The 19,094-nt window shown below is 48.6% G+C and overlaps 3 protein-coding genes across 6 annotated transcripts in view; 2 read left to right on the plus strand and 1 right to left on the minus strand.

Annotated features, from left to right (window-relative positions):
* Positions 1–4,122, plus strand: part of ERBB2 (erb-b2 receptor tyrosine kinase 2) — a 30,432-nt gene extending 26,310 nt beyond the window's left edge. Inside the window, exons 23-27 of the mRNA XM_072646298.1 lie at positions 1,154–1,300; positions 1,962–2,059; positions 2,366–2,560; positions 2,669–2,915; positions 3,124–4,122. Of these exons, the coding sequence (XP_072502399.1) occupies positions 1,154–1,300; positions 1,962–2,059; positions 2,366–2,560; positions 2,669–2,915; positions 3,124–3,473 (1,037 nt within the window). The 3' untranslated portion in view covers positions 3,474–4,122. The remainder of the gene's footprint in view (positions 1–1,153; positions 1,301–1,961; positions 2,060–2,365; positions 2,561–2,668; positions 2,916–3,123) is intronic.
* An 864-nt stretch (positions 4,123–4,986) lies between these two features.
* Positions 4,987–7,979, minus strand: MIEN1 (migration and invasion enhancer 1). Its single transcript, XM_072646299.1, has 4 exons — positions 7,763–7,979; positions 7,161–7,258; positions 5,714–5,790; positions 4,987–5,623 (listed from the first exon to the last, which is right to left on the minus strand). Exons 1-4 carry the CDS (start codon positions 7,834–7,836, stop codon positions 5,540–5,542), a joined length of 333 nt encoding a protein of 110 aa, XP_072502400.1. The 5' UTR covers positions 7,837–7,979; the 3' UTR covers positions 4,987–5,539.
* A 3,807-nt stretch (positions 7,980–11,786) lies between these two features.
* GRB7 (growth factor receptor bound protein 7) overlaps positions 11,787–19,094 on the plus strand; it is a 34,174-nt gene continuing 26,866 nt past the window's right edge. For 2 of the 4 annotated variants that reach the window (XM_072646301.1, XM_072646302.1), the window contains exon 1: positions 11,787–11,998. Coding sequence is in view for 2 of the 4 variants with exons in the window: in XM_072646303.1 (XP_072502404.1) it covers positions 12,263–12,287 (25 nt within the window). In the remaining 2 variants the exon portion in view is untranslated. Of the gene's footprint in view, positions 11,999–12,248; positions 12,288–19,094 lie in introns of those variants that run through there. The other 2 variants (XM_072646303.1, XM_072646300.1) reach the window with 2 other exon arrangements.

Here is a 19,094-nt window from a genome sequence, read left to right on the forward strand (position 1 = left end):
ACTGAAGGTATGGACAGAGAAGATGAGAGGAGCCTTGGGGGACATTTACAGTTGAGTGGCAGGGCATGGATGATGGACCAACAAAGGAGACTGAGAAGAGCAGCCAGAGAGAGGGGAGGGAACTCAAGGGGAGTACTTTACAAATATCTTGTTAGATCCTCATAACATCCCTGGGAGGTGAGTACTATTATTATACCCATTTTAGAATTGAGGAAACTGAGGCAGATAGAAGTTAAATGACTGGTCAGGACCACATGGCTGCTAAATGTCTGAGGGCAAATTTGAACTCAGGACTTCCTGACTCCAGGCCCAGTGCTCTATCCATTGCACCACCTAGCTGTGAGGTGAGGAAGTGAAGTTAACAGTTTAACAAATGTATAATTTGTTAAATGTTGTGGTTTATTGTCATTTAGTTTGTGAAATTATAGTGACATGGAAAGGAAAAGGTCATGGAGTTGGTAAAAAGAGAGATGGATTTGGGGATTGTAGGATAGGCATCATACCTGGGATTTCATTAGTAAAAGGAACTCCCCAAATAGAACACTTCCACTATCAAAGTAGGCTGACACCTTCACTGGGGCTTTATAGTCTCAGAAAGTTGCCCAGAGCACTGAGAGGTTACATGACTTCCCCCAGGGTCATACATCCACAATATGAAAGGTAAAACTTGAATCCAGGTCTTCCCAGCATCGAGGCCAGCAGACTACTGTGTCACAGTGGGGTGGGGGATTGGTGGAAGGACACAGAAGAGTTAGATGAGGGGGATAATTACCCTGATTCACCCCTGGTGAAACCTGGTTCTTGAAACTTGTGAAAATAGCAATCAGGAATGGCTCAGGTCAATTTCTCTTTTATTCCCACGCTACTCAACTCCACTCAGATCTATGATGCTAAAATTGGGATGGGGAGAGAATGTCCTTTTGAATCCTCGGCATTAGCCCCAGGATGTCAGACCATTAGACTCCGGGCCATGGCTGATCCTTTACTCCCCCAACGTGAAGGGATAAACAGGAAAGATTTTATCCTATCCACACGTCCCACCCCCATCCTTTTCTTCTCTCCCTATAACAACCCACCCACCCCAATCAAGGTTGGGCCTCAACGATTGCATCTACTCCCATTAGTCTAATGACCTCTCTACTTCTTTTCTCAGGGGTGACAGTGTGGGAACTGATGACCTTTGGGGCTAAACCATACGAGGGGATTCCTGCCCGAGAGATTCCTGACCTGCTGGAGAAGGGCGACCGATTGCCACAGCCCCCTGTCTGCACCATTGATGTCTACATGATCATGGTCAAATGTAGGAGACTAGACCATAATTCTAATAATAATAATGCATTACTCACGTTTATAGACAATCTGATAGCTCGTGAAGCATTTTCTTCCAGATATTCCTGTGAGCCAGAGTGTAGGTATTGCTATTATCCTGTTTACAGATGAGGAAACTGAGGCTCACAAAAGCTAATAGGGTCACATGGCCAGTAAATCATGGGAACCAGGGCTTGAACTAGGATTTTCAGAAGGTGCTCTTTATGATGTAGTGAATAAAGAGAGCTGCCCAAGGACATATTCAGAGCAGCTTCTGTGGGTTCACTTCTGCTTCAATTTCCTTATCAGAAAAAGGGGGACTATAATGGCACCCCCCAGGCTTATTGTGCAGATCAAATGAGAGATAAAATATATATATTCAAGTCCTAAAAAAATTATTTTGAGCTGGAAGGGACCTTTGTAGATCATCCAATCAAAGCCTCTCAATTTATGGATGAGCAAAGGATAGCCCAGAGGCTTCCCCTGCAGTCACACGGGCAAGTGAGTAACAGCACCAGGGTTTGAATTCAAGACACAGGGATTTGAATGCAAGTCAGAGGAAGGCCTGGCCCAAACACTGCAGTGGGCTTCTCCCTGACAAGCCAATGGATTTCTTTGGTTGCTGAGGGGGCCCTTTCGTTTCCCTATGCCAGGTTGGATGATCGACTCTGAGTGTCGGCCTCGGTTCCGGGAACTAGTTACTGAATTCTCACGAATGGCCCGAGACCCTCAGCGATTTGTGGTCATCCAGGTACTAAGACACCAAACTGCAAGAACGCTGTATCCCGCCCCTCTGTCCACAGTGCAAAATTGAATAGTAGAACTCCTGAGCCCCACCCTCACTCCCCAGGATTTTCCTCAGTACTTCTCCCATCCTTCCCTTTCTCCTCCCCAATCCCTCATCTCTATTTCCTCCATAAAACTCTGTGGTGTCATCTTCCTTGCTTTGGCTTTTGACCTTTTTTCCCAATGAAATCTCACCCACCCAACTTCACAGGATGATGGGGACAATCAGGTTGGTGAAGGGGTTAGCATGATTGTCTCATTCCCCCATTAGAATGAGGATTCTGGCCCAGCCAGCCCCCTGGACAGCACTTTCTACCGTTCATTGTTGGAAGAAGAAGACATGGGTGACTTGGTGGATGCAGAAGAGTACCTGGTGCCCCAGCCAGGCTTTTTCTGCCCTGACCCTCCTCTGGCTCCAGGTCCTGGGGGTACTGCCCACCGAAGACACAGAAGTTCTTCTACAAGGGTAAGGGGTGGGGGCAATATCCATTGGGAAGAGAAACTCAGCCTGTCCAGTCAATAACAACTCTCCTCCATTCACACCCTCATGATAATCCTCTGTTTTTGCCCCCAGAGTGGTGGGGACCTTCCAGGAGGCCTGGAAGGCTCAGAAGATGACACTCCCCAAACTTCAACAGAGCCTTGGGAAGGGACTGGTTCAGATGTGTTTGATGGGGACCCTGGAGGGAGCCCGAAGGGGCTACAGGGACTCCCCCCTCGAGACCTCAGCCCCCTGCAGCGCTACACAGAGGATCCCACAGGAACACTGCCCTCTGAGATGGATGGCTACATTTTCCCACCTGCCTGTGGTCCCCTGCCAGGTATGGACACCCTGACCTGCGAGCTAAAACTCTGAGCCGCCTTCTTCAAGGGTTTGAGCTAGTTTTGGAGGGAGGAAATCAAGGTGCTCCCCTTTCCCTAAGCCAAGGTCTAAATATTCCCTTCAAAAGGAAGACTCTCTTTCCAGTAGGTATATATGGTTCAATATCTATATTGACACCCAGGATCTCTTTTTCTCCAACATTTCAGAATACGTGAACCAGCCAGAGGTGCACCTACCACCCCCTTCACCCCTGGAGGGGACCCTGACTCCCCCTCCCCCATCCGGCTCCACCCTGGAACGCCCCAAGTTGCCTCCTCCAGGGAAGAATGGAGTGGTGAAAGACACATTTACCTTTGGTGCAGCTGTGGAAAATCCCGAGTACTTGGCCCCGCATGGAGGTCCCCTTCATCTTTCCCCAACTGCCTTCAGCCCAGCCTTTGACAACCTCTACTACTGGGACCAGGATCCCCCTGATCGAGGGGCTGCCCCTAATGGCTTTGCAGGAACCCCCACAGCTGAGAACCCTGAATACTTGGGTTTGGACATGACTGTGTGATCTCTGGAAGGCCCAGATGCTAAGATCCCCTGAAATTCTGCACTGCACTTAAAACACATTGGGGAAGGGAAAAAGGACTATTCTTGAATGCCCTCAGACTCCATATCTGGGCAGAATGAGAAGGGGCTTGCCTGACAACAGAAGGGTCTGGGTTGCTACCATCACAATGCCCCTTCTCTTCCCTTCCCTTTCCGGCAGCTCTAAGGTCCCCAGCCCCTTGCTGGGGATATATTTATTGGTTTCTGAGCTTCAGATGCCTAGACTGGAATCTTGGTTTGGAACATAACTGCAATTCAGGTGCATGTGGTCAGCTTTCTCCACTAGACACATGTCTCCCTCACCTGGCTCCCCCAGCTAGGTTTCCTACTGCAAGGGACACCAGAGATATCCAAAGGGAGATGGAAAGAAGACACATGCTCAGAGATGGCATCTTCTCATCTCCAGAGACTGAGTAACTAACTGACTAGTTTTTGCTCCAAATGGACAATGGGAGGCAGAAATCTTGGTGGGGTTGGGGAAGGACCTCCAGACCCCAAATCGTTTGTACATTGTTTCCTTTAAATTTGTTTTTTAGCTTTCTTTTTTTAATGATGAGAGGAGTGTATAGAAGAGATACACCATGTTCTCTGCAAATATATTTTGGAAAACATCTGGGCTCTTGGCCTGTGTCTGAGGATCTCCTGTACCTTCTGCCCACCTGGTCCTCAGAGCTTACATGTATCATTCTGGCCCTGTCTCGGGGGCTATGGCTGGGTGGCAGGGCCCTGACAAGAACTGGGTATGTCTTGGTCCCCAGTGATGGGTGGTGGCCAGCAATGGGGTCTAAAACCCCTTCTCCAAGATGAATCCTGGGGATGCCAGGTTATGTTTAAATGGAGCAAGCTGGATTTAGTTTAAATGTGAGGGTTAGCAGAATGGCTTAGTGAATAGAGGGCCTTAGAGTCAGGAGAGCTGACATTCACATCCTACCTCTAACATACAGATTGAGCTCTAAACTCTCAAGTGCTTCAGGCAACACTTTGAGACTATAAATTAGAGCCGAGTTGCTGAACAGCAATGGTGGAGGAAGTTTCCACAAGGGAATTCCCTATGCTGCTGAAACCACAGATCCAGACCAATAAATACATAAATAAAGAAGAGTACTACTGAAGAAGCTTCAGAGAGGGAAGAAATTCCTTCCTTTGGGGTTTCCAAGCATGGGAGAACTTTGTGAACTTGAGGAAAGGGCCATCAGATATGATGGGAAGGAAACCAAGTGACCTCTGCCAAGTCTGTTTCTGGATAAGGATTCCAATCCCTTGGTAGAAAGGGGGGTACATCTGTTGTTTTGGAGTGGGACCAAGTGAGTGGGGGGGCTGTGTTGGGGAGGGACTGAGAGGGGGCAGGATAGGTGGCTAAGCTCAGCTTTCTGGGCATGGATTTTTGCCTCCTCCTTCCCTCCCTTCTTTCCTTCTTTTTCTTTTCTGTTCCTAAGCTAAAAAGACACCTTAAGCTGGATATACTACAGAGGGGAAAGAGTAGCAGTGTCACTTTATTGCCAACAATTGGTGTTTCCCCTAAAGTAAGGGAATGTGCCGTGTGTGAGAAATAAATTAGAAGTTTGGTGGCATCTCATTGGCACTGCCAGGTGAGAGAGGATACAGGCATCTTTGAGGCACTGTTTGTGCGTGTGTGTGTGTGTGCGTGCACACATTTGTAGATGGGAAATTTCTATGAAACACTGGGGGTGGGGTTAGGGGTTCTTCCCCTACTCTGAGCTTGGGTTGAAGGTTCCCTCTCTAGGGACATAGCAGCCAGGCTTGTACCTGGAATCTCCAAAGCTCTTGCCCCTGGCTTCACCAAGAAGTGGCTGGGATCTCTCAGCACAGAGGGAGTGGGGAGAGAGGTGACAAGACCAAGAGGGTTGCTGGGGATGAACCGATGCTTGGTCAGTGAAATGGGCTCTCTTATCCTAATCTCCAATGAGGAAGGATTTTGCTAAGATGGAGAGGATCCCAATGTGGGAGGGGCATCCAGGACACAGGAGAGGAGCCCTGACCCAGGAGGGAACTGGAGATCTTGCAGGGTCACAGGATGACACAGGGGGGGCGGCTATTGGTGATCTTTTGCAGAGGTTCTCCACTACTGGCTCTTCGAATAGCCTCAATGAGCTGGGGGAAGAGAAGGGGATATTTGTGAGAGTATATGAATAGGTCACCCCTATTGTCCCCTTCCCTAATCCCCACCCCTGTACTACTCACATCCTTTTCATACGGAAATCCCCCATTCTCCAGCTTGGAAAAGACCAACTGCCCATTGATCTCGATCTCGAAGGCTCCTGATAGGAAAAAAGGAGGAACAGTTTGAGGGGTCTGAGATCAAGAGTCAGGACACACCTTGGGACCAAACAACCCCATTCCACAGACACGTTGGGCTCCCAATGTGTCCTGGCACTCCACTCTTAGTTCATTTCCTCTGAGCCACCTACTTACTAAAGTCAGCCCAACTCTAGGAAGAGACTTGGGCAGAAGGGTCTTGTAGTCTATACAGTGGGAACCCCTGGGGACTTCAGGTCTCCTCCCTATGCCCTGTACTTGTCAGCAGATGATCTGGGGTTCAAGGTCCACACTTGCTACTTTTTAGATACACTGGCCTTCTGGCTATTCCAGGAACAAGGCACATCTTCTTTAACTGTCCCCCATGCCTGGAATGCTCTCCCTCATCTGCTCCAACTACTGACCTCCCTGGCTTCCTTTAAGTCCCAATTAAAATCCCAACTTCTACAGGAAGCCTTCCCCAACCCCAATTCCAGGGCCTTCCTATTTATCCTATATATATAGCTTGTCTGTATACATTTGTTTGCATGTGTTGTCACTCCCATTGGACTGTAAGCTCTTTGAGAACACGGACTATCTTTTGCCCCATTGTATCCCTAGTACTTAGCATGGTGCCTGGCACATAGTAAGCACTCAGTGTTTATTGAATGGAATCAGATGTATGCCTGAGAAAGATGCTTTTACTACAGGAAGCTGGAAGGGACCTTGGAGTTCAATGTCCAATCTCTTCATTTCTACAGTCACACAGCCTCAAAGAGCTTAAATGATTTGCCCAAGGTCACAGAGCAGGGGTGGCCAGATATGAACTAAGGTCTCTAGTGGATGCTAATGACCTTTTCCTTATTCTGCATTATTCTCTTTAATCACTTAATCTCTGAATCTTTATTTTTCTCTTCTGTACAATGGGGTTCAAAATCCAGTCCCCACCAAGGAAGCAACGCCTATGAAAGCACTCTCAGGCTTGATAAACTTGAATTTTTATCATTCCAGTCACCTCAGGTCCAATTTTGCTAAATTTGAAGAGCTCCACCTTTAGGTTGCCCAGGCTGGCCACTGACTTTTGCACCCTGGTAGCTCGCAATGCCCACCTGCTAAGTGGCACAGGATTTCTGACAGAAGTAACTCACACGACAAACCTGGGGATTTGGGGTTTGTTATTTTGACCTGGATTCCTTTTGGTGTCTCTTGTGCCGTACATCCAGAAGGGGCTTTATAAATGCTGGTTGGATTGGCTGGGATTGAGACCCCCCCCCCCCAATACATCACCTCCCTGATTGGAGGAGGGCAGCCCCAAGCCCTGCCCCTGCCCCACTGTCTCCTATCCCCAGAGTTCCAAGGGCCCCCTTCCAGATTCCCTCCCCTCAATACTCACCGGTGCCACCGAGGCGGGACTCAATCTGGATGCCAGGGTACTCTTCCTTCACAGCGCTGGCCAGCTCCAGGTACGTGGACTCAAATCCGCAGGGTTCACTGCAGGAGCAAGAGTTTGGGAATTCTGGGTTTGGGTTGTGTTTTTTAGGAAAAGAGGAAAGAAAAAAGATAAAGAGGAGAAAGGAGATGGGGGTGAAAGGAGAGAGAAAGAGAAAGGTGGGGAGGGGAAGCAAAGGAAGGGGAGAGGAAGGAGAAGAGAAGAGGGATGAGGGGAAGGAGGGGAGGAAAAGGGAAGGGAAAAGAGGAGGAAGAGGAGGGGAGGGCCAGGAGGAGGGGAAGGGGGAGGAGGAGGAGGGGAGGAGGAGGAGGAGGGGAGGAGGAGGAGGAGGGGAGGAGGAGGAAGAGGGGGGGGAGGGAAGGAGGAAGAGGAGGGGAGGGCCAGGAGGAGGGGAGGAAAGGAGGAGGAGGGGAGGGGAAAGGAGGAGGAGGAGGGGAGGGGGAGGGAAGGAGGAAGAGGAGGGGAGGGGCAGGAGGAGGGGAGGGAAGGAGGAGGAGGGGAGGGGAAAAGAGGAGGGGGGATCCCCTCCCCCGAGCCCCTCTCACCAGTACTCCACCACGATGCGGACCCCACTGCCCGGCAGGGGCTCCTCGAGATCGGCCCCGGGCTCCCCGCTCATGGCTTCGCTCCGCTCGGCCACACTCCCCGCCGGGACCGAGCCCAGCCAGACGGGCAGACAGACCGGCTGAACACGGAGCCTGTAGACCAGGCGCCGCTTCCGGGTGTGACGTAGCGCCGGGTCACGTCACGCGCGCCCAGTCCGGAGGCGGGGCCGTTCTGGGGGCGGGGCCCGTCCGGAGGCGGGTCAGATCGGGGGGCGGGGCTAGGCCGGGGCAGGGCCCGGCTTGTCCTCTGAATGGCTGGCGGGGATGCAGCGCCCTCTGCTGTGGGGAGCTGGTACTTGGGTTGTCCCGGGATCTAGGTCTGGGTCTTGGGAGTCTGAAGCCCTGGAACTCTCCTTGCACTCTGGCCTCCCACCGCAAGCCCCGGACTTTCGTCTCCGTGCCTTTGTTCACGCTGTTCTCTACAACTAAATCATCCCCCGCGACCCTCTGTGGAATTTCTGCCCAAAGGTAGTGAATGGAATTTATAGGACGATTTAAAGTGCTCTACAAATATTATCTCACTGAAGACTCATGGTAACCCAGGGAGCTAGGGAGTATTAGTATCCCCATTTTACAGATGAGGAAACTGAGGCAGGCAGAGGTGGTGACTTGCCCAGGGTCACACAGCTGGTAGTATCTGAGGTCATGTTTGAACTTAGATCTTCCTGACTCCAGGTATCCATCTCACGACCTAGCGCTCTCTAAAAGTATCCACAAAACATTCTCCCACAAACCTGGGCCACATTCTCTCACTCATTGTATATGGCATCAGTGTCTACCCATGTTTTCAGGAATAGGAGGCTGGAGCTGTGATTATACAGGTACAGGGAACACTCAGGTGAGCAAACTCCCTCTACCTGTGCAGGTTGACACCTCTTTGACTTAGTCTTAAAGATTTGCCTAGAACACTGAGATAGTAAGTGACTGGCCAAGGGGTTCCACAGCCCTTATGGAGCCTTGCATATAAGTCTTCTGTCTTTAAGGTTAGCTACTTATCCTGTGGGTCAAGCTACGGTTCTCCATGCTTTAAAGCCCACATCTCCTCCCTCAAGCCTTCCCTCTTTCATCCTTGTACAAAAGCATCTTCTCCTCACATAGTCCTTTGTTCTGCACCTCTCGGATTTTCTTATCACAAATACACATTATAGTTGTTGAAATTTTCTCATTCCATTTTTAGGGACTGTTCCATGAGAGCAGGGACTGGATCTTATCTAAACTTTGTTACTTTCTATGTCTAGCAAGATACTCTGTATAAAGTAGGAACTTAAATAACTTCTTGTAGAGTTGAAGGGGGACCTTGGGAAAGCATCTTAATCTCTCTGGGACTGTTTTCTCTTCTGTAAAATGAGGCAGTTGGGTCAGACAGTTTCCTCAGATCTGGAATTTTATGGTTCTCTAATCTTATGAATAAAGAGAGAGAGAGAGAGAGAGAGAAAGTGAGAGAGAGAGAGAGAGAGAGAGAGAGAGAGAGAGAGAGAGAGAGAGAGAGAGAGAAAGTATGTGTTCAATCCTGGATCCCTCCAGTTACAGAAACAGTTTCCAGTTCTTTTTCATTTGAACCTTAGAGGGTGCCAAGTCCTCCCAGGTCTCTGTATCAAGATTTCCCTGGTGCTCTGTGTTTTTCTCCTCAGCATCATGCTCAAATTACACAGCTTTAAAGAACAAGCACTTACACCGTTGGAAGAAACAAATTCAACAAACATTTATTAAGGAGGTGGAAAGAGCCCAGGTACTGGAGTCAGATCTGGGTTTCAAATCCCACTTGATGATGCTTCCTACCTTCTTGGGCAAGTCACTGAACCTCCATGGGCCTCAGTTTCTTTATCTGTAAAATGGGGGGTTGGACCAGGTGGCCTCTGAGCCCCCTTCTAACCCATGCTCCAAAGTATTTGTTCAGAGAAGCACAAATACCAAGAAAAGGCAGGCTCCACCCCTGTCTTCAGGGGAACTGACAGTATAGGAGCAGAGAGAAGACACTTAATTAAAAATACATTTAAAAAAAGGAAAAGAAAACATTGCATTTCCTTACCTACAAAATGGGGGGTAATAATGCCTCCAAGTGCCTACATCACAGGATTTGTTTTGAGAATCAAATCAGATAATGGAAAGTGCTTTGAAAACTTTCAAATGCTCTAGCAATGTCAGCAGTGATGATGATGATATGAGATAATTATTATTAATATAGTAGCACAGTTCAGACAGGGCATCAACAGCCCTCAGAGGGTCTAGGAGCCACAGGGCTGCTAGTACTAGGAGGATGGTGATATCCAGGCTTATTTCACAAGCCACAGCGGGGGGGGGGGCTGCTCATTCTCTCCGTTTAACATTTGTAATGAGGTGAAACAGGTTACAAGGAAAATCCAGATGAGTCCTGCTGAGAAAAGGTAGGGTGGAATGAGTGGGAAATCAGAATTACCAAATAGCCAGCTCTAAGCGCTTTAGTCATGATAGTGTTTTCATTTTATAGTGAGCACATAGTAGGTGCTGAATTAATGCTTGTTGACCTGGATGGAGAGGATTCTGTGGGCTGGTAGGATATATATATATTAACCCACTATCTATCTATCTATCTATCTATCTATCTCTCTATCTCTCTATCTCTCTATCTCTCTATCTCTCTATCTCTATCTATCTATAGATATGTAGTGGGTTAATTTAGAGGTCGAAGGGACCTCTCAGAGACTATCTAGTAGAATTCCCCCATTTTTGTAATAAGCACATAGTAGGTGCTAAATTAATGCTTGTTGAGTTGGATGAGAGAGATTCTGGGGGTTAATTGGATATACATATGTTGGATCACAGATTTAAAGATGGGAAGGACCTCAGAGGCTATTTAATCCACTTCCTCCATTTTACAGATGAGGAAACTGAAGGCCAGATGAAGTGACTTGCCCAAAGCCATTTAGCCAGAAAGTAGCACAGCCAAGATTGAACCCAAAGCCCTGATTCCAAATACATTGGTTTTTTCTATTTTAAATACATTGTCTCCGAAGGAGCTCATTCTTGTTAACACTTAGCTGGCAGAACCAGCCCTGGTTTCATCTTTCAGATCCTGGGAAGCTCACCTCACCTGGCCCCACAATTATCATTATCACATTCCCTTCCCACACTGGTCAATGACTCCAATTGTCATACTCTAGAGATGGCTTCTAGTATTATACCTAACTCACTTAAAGATCCGTCTCAGGGAGGTTGATGGAGCTATAGGGGGTCAGCGTCCATTTTAATAGAATGTCAGAGATGGACAGGGCCTTTGGGATCACCAAGTCTAACAAGCGAACTGAGGGACCTGGATCCTGTGATTTCCAGCCATAGCTGGGAGTAGAATCCAGGGCTTTGAGGAGGGAGAAAAAAATACATTTATTAAGTACCTCTGTGCCCCAAATTGTGTTGATCTTCACAACTCTTCGAGGTAGGTGCTGTTATTATTTTCCTTTTAAAACTGAGGAAGCTGAGGCAGACAGAAGTTAAATGACTTGCCTGTGGTCACACAGGTAAGTGAGGCTAGGTCTGAACTTAGTGCTTCCTGACCCCGGGGCCCACAGCCCTATCCACTGCACCAGGGAGGACCAAGCATAGATGGCTCTGGAAAGTCAAAGTGGGGATCAAGGGCTGAATAGACCTAGAGAGTCAGGCACCTCCTAGACATGAAACCAGAATCTGCCCTCTGCCCCAGGGGTGGGGATGGTGGAGGGTGGCACCCATGCCCCAGACCATGCCCCCTGTTGGTTGGTTGGTTGTTCCCTCCCCCTTCTTCTTGGGAGCTGAAACCTTAGTGTCCCCTCTAGTGTGAATGGGATCTGCTGGCTGCTCTGGACACCTGGGCCCCTCCCCTGTTCCCTCCCCCCACCTCCTTGGACACCTAGGTCCCAAAGGCCTGGATAATAATAGCACAAACACTCCCCACCCTAGTGGCCGGAGGAGTATTCTCTTGTTTTTCTCCTCCCTCCTTCCTCCAGGCCCCGCCTCCACCTTTCCAATCCCAGTCACTTTACCGCCTCTCCAGCCTTGCCTCCCGGTTCTACCACCTCTCTACTCCCCTCCCCCGTCCTAGCACATTTTCTGGAAAGAGAAACTCAGGAATCTGACCCTGGTGTCCTGGACCCTCGGCTGTCACCAGACAGAGCCGGACGTTGGACCCTAGGCATTTGAGCCTCTCATACTGGGGCTTCCCAGGTAGGAAGAGAAATATCCAAGAAAACAACCTCCACTCACCCTTATCCTCAGTATCTTTGTAGCTGCTGTCTGTGCCAGGGCCCCTTACAGGTGGACTTGATGTCTAGTGGGCAGTGTCGTAACCCCAGCCCCGTTCCCATGATGGCAGGTGGAACCTATGAAGGTTGGAGGGCTAAGGAACCTGCAAAGGGTACTGGGGTGGCGGGGAGACACAGGTGGATAAAGGCAAGGTATGTCCCTCCCCAAACAGATGGCCCCAGCCAGATGTGTAGCAGCACCCAGGGTCCAGGTAAGGGCCGAGCTCGGCAGCTTTTCCTGTCTCTTCCGACATACCTGGGGACGCCCTCCTGCCCAGATCCTTCCTTCTTTGTTTCCGGCCTGCCTGTGTTTTCTTCTTTCACCTGCTTCTCCCCTCTTTCCATGACCTCCTTTGGGTCCTCTGTGACTCCTCCATTGCTAAAGGTCTCTTCTGTTTCTCTGTGGGGAGAATATTTGCCAGCATTGTGTCAGCTGAAGGGTGGCGGCAATAGGGAATCTTTTCTCATTTGGATGATTTCTGCTTCCCCTGGACAGCCCTCCCCCTTCCCTTCCTAAAAGGGAGATGGGGGTTGGAGGGAGGCATTAATTGGAGGCTCAGTGTCACAGTAAGCCCCCATTCCTGTTCATCTCTGCAAAGCTACTGTGAGCTTGCCCTGATTGGGATGCCCTAAGATTTGTCTAGAAAGGGGTCTATCTGGGCTTCTTGAAAACTTCATTTGGGGGATCAGTAAAATGATTAGGGCACACTGAATTAGGATTAGTTTTGGGAGGAGGGAATTAATTGTTCCTTCTTTCTCCCTAACTTTCCTTTCATTGCAGATGGGCTCAACACTGGTCCCCACCTTCCAGCTCCCCAGCAAAAGAGCTTAAATCTCAAGGATCTTGTTAACTGGGTTCTAGCTGTGTCAAAGAATGTGGGTGGAGGACAAGGGAAACTCAGCAGTGATACCCCAGTTTCAGGGCAGCTTTGCTGGGAGCCTATCCACCTCAGTCCACCAAGCAATGAAAGGAAAGTTGGGGAGAAAGAAGGAAATTATGAGGTTGGATGTCTGGGTCCCCGTGCTAGAGACTGGAGAATGGAGAGATGGGGGTCCTACTGCTTCATTTCCCACTGTAGGATGAGGTAGGAGAGCTCTCTGTACTCTGAAAAGGATGCAGGATAGTTGGATTCCATTCTTGCTATACATTCTTCTCCTCATGGGGAATTTCAATTTTACTTCCCTAGTGCAGCTTTAATAAAGACTGGGGATAAGAAATCTGTTACTTTTGGACTCTGCTTCCCTCCCCCCCCAAATCAGCTTAGGGGAGATGGGAGCTCTACCCCCCTATCCCCCGGGTAAATAACCAATAATGATTAACCCTAATCAAATTTTGGCCACTTTTGCATATTTTCCAAATTAAACTTTAAAAGAAATCCTCCCCCTTTCAGAGGCAGACACACCTTTGTTGTGAATATCTTCTTGTGGGTAGGTTGAACCTCAGTTTCCTGGTATCTTCCTACCTGATGCAAAGGTCACGGAAGATGTCATCCTGGGTTTCTATATTGTTTACCAGTGATCTCCCAAAGTTGCACCTCAAAGATTCCCCCTTTTCTTCCCAAATTTCATTTAAAGGGAGAATCTGGGATTCTTACTCCAAGGGGGAGATTCATTCCCCGCAAATGGGGATGCAGGGACTACCTCAGCCTATGGAGAGAAGGGAGGACCTCTACCAAATAACCTCTGGACCCTTTTCCATTGTCCAATCCTACTTCTTCAACCTTTACATAATTTTTTCCAATCTTTCCCCTGCCCTACAAAACTCCCAGTGTCTCCCAGACCTCCAGTGCCTCACTGAGAGTTTTCAAGACTGTGATGTTTAGAGTAGGACTTAGAATATTTAATATTGTGGTCCCTGACCCTCAGACTTTCCTCTCCCAGCTTTTGCTAGCCAGGTGGGGCAAGTTTCAGGAAGTAAACAAGGAGGCTGGGGAGAGAAAGGGGGTGGAGAAGAGAGCTTCCGGGGAACTTGGGGTGGGAGGGAAATACTTTTGAGGTGCGGAGAGCTTTGGCGGAGTATGAGCTTCTTTGGAGTACGGAAGTCTGGGGATGCCTGAGGGCAATTCCCCTCCTTCATGAACCTTTCCCCCCTTTGTTTGTATTCTCCAAACCAGTTTGGTAGGTGTGGGAGGCCAGACTGGCCATTCCGACTTTGCCCCTCTGGGTCTTGTCTCGTTCACCTCACCTACTTTCAGTTTTTCCCTCCATGCCATGATCCTGATTTCCCTGTTCCAGAAAGTAGGATCAGGAAATGAAGGGAGTAGGGAGGTGGAGAAACAACTGAGCCAACATTTCCTCACCCCTCCATCTCATCCCTGTGTCTGGTCTTCTCTCTGCCCACAGGCTAGAAAGTAATATACTGTAAGGTAGACTAAGTTATTTATCCCTTAAAAAGAGTACCTCCACCCTACCCTGTCAGCCTTTGTCCACCCCACCCCCAGATGTTGGCAGAACTATCTCCCCTTTTTTACCCATCCCCCTCCATGGGGGATGCCATTCAGTGGTGCCTATGTTCAGGGCCTGAGAGGGAGGGGAGTAGGTGGGTATGTTGGAGGGCCCTACTCCACCACCCACCACCCCCAACACATAATGAGATAAGGACATTCCCCCCACCCACCCAATTAGACTGAGGAAAGGACCTCCTAGGGATGCTGGCTGATTGTCAGCTTTGCCCCCTCATCTACAAAGCTCCTATCATTGAGTTTGGAGCATGTCTCCATCTCTTCTATGTTGTTTTGTCTAGGGTTATCCTTGTCTTAGCAACATCCCTCTCCCTGTGTCTTTTGGCTTTTTATGCTATTTCTGGGTCTTCTCTCTGCATATCTCTAGCCTTAGGAGTTCTGAACCTTTTATTGTGTCATGGACCATTTTTACAGTTTGGTGCAGTCAATGGCCCCCTTCTCAGGAAAAGATTTTTAAATAATTGCAAGAAGTCCTCAATTTCATTTAGATGTTAGTGAAAATAAAGATGTCATTGTTTTCCTATACAAGTCTATAGATTCCCTGAAATCCTCAGACCCTTGCCTTTCATGGTAGGAGTAATTGAGTTGGGGAAGCCCTGTCTCCCTGCCTCAGTAGGCTCCAGGGATAGAGTTGGGAAAGGGTCATCTCGGGTCAAGCAGAGTGAAGGGAGCTGGGGTGGCCTGGGAGGGTGATGGCAGACTGGGAGGCCAGAAGACCTGTGGGGTGCAGGAGTCAGGTTCCCTAGGAGTGGGGTGGAGTGAGGAGGGGAGGGAAGGCTGGGTCTGACAGGGCTGGGCCAAGGCAGAGGCAGAGTGGGGCCTTTCTGAGCCTTTCTGTACACAGCACAGAAAGCAGAGAGGACAACATATGGAGGCACTGGGATCCCCTGAAGCTGGTTGTGCTACAGGTGGGTCTCTAGGCAGGGCACAGCCAGAAAAGCTGGATAGCATCATTGTCCCCCACCAGGAATGGCCCTATGGGTGGTTGGAAGAATGGGGGACTGGGGAGGGCTGTAGATAGGGACCAGAAGGAAGGCTGCTGGGTATGCATGGGAAAGCCTCAGGTCACTTCTTCTACCCCTAACATACAGTTGCCCCCTGACCTTTATCTGCCCTGCTCCCCCCTGGTTTTGTATGAGTTGGGGTGGGGGTGGGAAGAGCAGGTTGTTTGTGTTTCTCCAAAGCCAGGAAGTTGTGAGGATGAGTCAGGGTTGAGTGGAGAGCCCCAGGCATCTCTACCTCACTGGCCCCTCCCTGACTCACCTGCCTCTTCTGTTTCCCTCCTCCTCCTTCCCCAGACCCCAAATCCCCTCTGCTATGCCCTCACTCCCTCAGGACTAGCAATGCCTATTTTTTCCTGCTTCCCTGCCTTGCACCTTTCTTCATTCCCGAGCTCAGTGTCCACCACCCTACCCTCCATTCCCTTGGGAGCCAAAGGGGGAGGGCATCTAGGAAGTCAAAATAAGTTGTTGTCATCTCAGTCTCTGCTACCCACAGGTGGCATCAGACAGGACTGGACTGGCTGTGCCAGTCTCAGGGGTGCCTCTGGGGCAGAACTCAGTTTTTGCTGCTGCTGTTGATGATGCCAGGCAAGCAAGATGGGTACAGTGGGGGTGGCAGGAGTTGATAATCTGATGTTGGTGTTGGTTGCTGACAGATGGCAGGATGGGTAGGTGTTCACCTTGTAAGAGCTAAGAGAGATAGAGACAGAGACAGCCAGAGTCAGCGGCAACTGGTTCAATAGACCAGGTAAGGTGGTCTACAGTTATCCCCATTTGTGTTGGGACTAAGGGGAAGAGAGTCTTCATAGCCAGGTAAGACATGACTTATACTACAGTAGGCTACAGGATAGAGTGTCCCAGGGTTTCCTCCTCAATGGAGAAGGATAAATGGGTCAGGTTCCTGCCAGCCCCTCCACCCCACACCCCACCCCCTTAGCCAGAAGTTTCATTTTGTTCCAGGGAATTACCTACATGGGCTGATATCAGCTATCTATATCACTGTGTGTGTGTATGTGGGAAATCTCTTGCCTCAGTTTCTCTGTGCTGCTTCCTATCCCTAAATGAGGCCTCTCAGGTGAGGAATTTATCCCAATTGTCCCACTTTACCCCTCTTGCCTGTGGGCTAAATTTACTTGCCTGGTTTCCTGCTATACGTTTCTTCCCCTCCCCCCACTGAAGTCATGAATACTGCCAGCTCCTTCCATGCACGTCACTGACAGGTGTTGCCACAACATGCCTCTGGCATCTAGGCCTCTGCTTGGTACCTGGAAAGATGGCCTGCCAAAACCCAGAGTAGAGCAGGGGTAGAAGGACCCTGAGGCTTGTGGAAGAAACCTTGCCCTGTTTGCTTCTGTCAGTCTCAGGGGTATCTCCCTACTAAGAATGGCACTACGGGTGGGTGGGTGGTGATGGTGAAAAAAGAGACTAGAGAAGGAATCAGCTGTAGTGGCTGGACCAACCCCCCTCACCTTACCCCACCCCAAGCATTCTGTCTGGCATGGAGAGAAAAGACCCCTGGATTACAGAATCCTGAGACTAGAAGGGACCTTTAAGGCTTGCCCATACCTGCAAAGGATGGGTGCCACATCCCAGACAAAAGGTCATCCAGCCTTCATTTAAGGACTTAGGCTGATGAATGAATGAATGAATGAGTGAATGAATGCCGAAGCATTTAAGTGCTACTGTATGCCAAGCTTTGTGCTTGGTGCTGGAACTGCTGGTAGGGAGGTAGCACATTCTATCTTTGGACAGTTCTAATTTTAAATTTCTTACAGTCATGTTCAACTCTCCATGACCCCGTTTGGGATTTTCTGGGCAGAGATACTGGGGTGGTTTGTCATTTCCTTTTCCAGTTCATTTTACAGATGAGGAAACTGAGGCAAGCAGGGTTAAGTGACTTGCCCAGGGTCACACAACTAATAAGTGTCTGAGGCCAGATTGGAACTCAGAAAGATGAATCTTTCTGACTCCGGCTTCAGTGCTGTATCCACTGTGCCTCCTAGCTGCCCAACTTCTTCCATATATCAAGCTAAAATCTGCCTCTTGACAACTTCTTTCCATGATTCCTCAGTATTGCCCTCTGGGGGCAAACGGAACAAATCCAATTCCATCTGACAAGAAAACTGTCTCTTGTAATGATAATAATAATAACATTTTTGTAGCATTTGAAGATTTGCAAAGAAATTTTAAAATGTGATCCCATTTTAGTTTCATAACAACCCTGGGAGGCAGGTGCTATTATTATCCCTATTTTACAGATGAGGAAATTGAGGCACAGAGAGGTGATTTGTGAAGAGTTGTGCAGCTAATATTTGAAGATATTACATTCCTCTTAGTGTCCTGTATTCCAAGTTAAACTTTCTGAATTCCTTTGGAGTCAGTATAGTGTAGGTGGCTTGCCTCAAAATCAGGAAGACTGGGTTTCAGCCTTGCCTCTGACACATTCTGTCTGTATAACCACAGGCAAGTCAGTTAACCACTTAGTGTTCCCAGAAATTCTCCAAGAGTCTGTGTTGGTAGAGAAGGTGCCCACCTGCATAGGTAAAGGGGGTTTCCTCACTTTCCTCATTTGGGAGTTTCCTGTACCATTGAAATTATGATCTAGTCCTAATCCCTAATTCCTTCAACTAATCCTTCTAATCTAAGGCTTGGCTCCAGGCCTGTCCTCTGAATTCATTTATTGTCCTCTGAATACATTCTAACTTGTCAATACCTTTCTAACCTAGATAGTACAGTGTGTTGTGTACCCTGGAACTGGATAGTGAAATTGTATTAGCTTCTTCATGTTGCACATTACATTTCTAGTTATGCTTAAGATTGCATCAACTTTGTCCTGGGACCACAGATGGAGAGTTGGAATGGACATTAGGGTCATCCAGCCCGGTGCAACAAGTATTTTTTAAGTACCTGTCGTATGCTTAGTAAGCACTGAGTATAAAAAGACAAAATGAAGAAAAAAACCAGCTTCTGCCCTCCAGCTTCCAGTCTTTTGGCAGGGATAAATCAAGTCAACAGATAAATATATGCATGATCATTTGAGGAGGAGGGAGAAGGCATTAACAACTAGGGAAATCAGGAAAGGCTTCCTGTAGGATCTGCCACAGGAGCTGAGCCTTGGGGGAAGGTAGGGATTTTCTGTGAGGCTGAAGTGAGGAGAGACTGCTATCCTGGCATTCTGCACATTTAATTCACCAGATCCAGCCTATGCACAGTCACAGAGAAGGGAGATGGAGTCCTAAGTCTGAAGAAAAGTAAGTGAGCCAGTTTGGCTAGGTCTTAGAATTTGGGAGGGGTATTTATGTTCAGTAAACCTGGAGAACATGAAGGGTGTATTTGTCTCCTTAAATGCCTACCTTGCTGAGGAGTTTGTATTTGATGCTGAAGGGAATAGGGAGCTATTGAAAATTCTTGAACAAGGGAGTTTTTGTGCTTTTGGAAGGACAAAAGCACAAAAGATTATTTTGGCAGCTCTGCTGGGAAAAGGGTTAAAGAGGGAAGAGACTGGAACCTGAGACCAAGAAGTAGGCTAATAAATTAATTAATATAGATGAGAATT

Source organism: Notamacropus eugenii, chromosome 2, assembly GCF_028372415.1.
Source record: "Notamacropus eugenii isolate mMacEug1 chromosome 2, mMacEug1.pri_v2, whole genome shotgun sequence".
In the NCBI taxonomy this organism is placed as follows: Eukaryota; Metazoa; Chordata; class Mammalia; order Diprotodontia; family Macropodidae; genus Notamacropus; species Notamacropus eugenii.

Bases quoted from the DNA above. Each gene is read 5' to 3' on its own strand.
- MIEN1 (XM_072646299.1), bottom strand. From the start codon at position 7,836: ATGAGCGGGGAGCCCGGGGCCGATCTCGAGGAGCCCCTGCCGGGCAGT. The intron at 5,791-7,160 runs GTGAGTATTGAG...TTTTCCTATCAG, and splicing joins GTCCCGCCTCGGTGGCACCG to GAGCCTTCGAGATCGAGATC. The intron at 5,624-5,713 runs GTGAGTAGTACA...CTCTTCCCCCAG, and splicing joins GATTTCCGTATGAAAAGGAT to CTCATTGAGGCTATTCGAAG.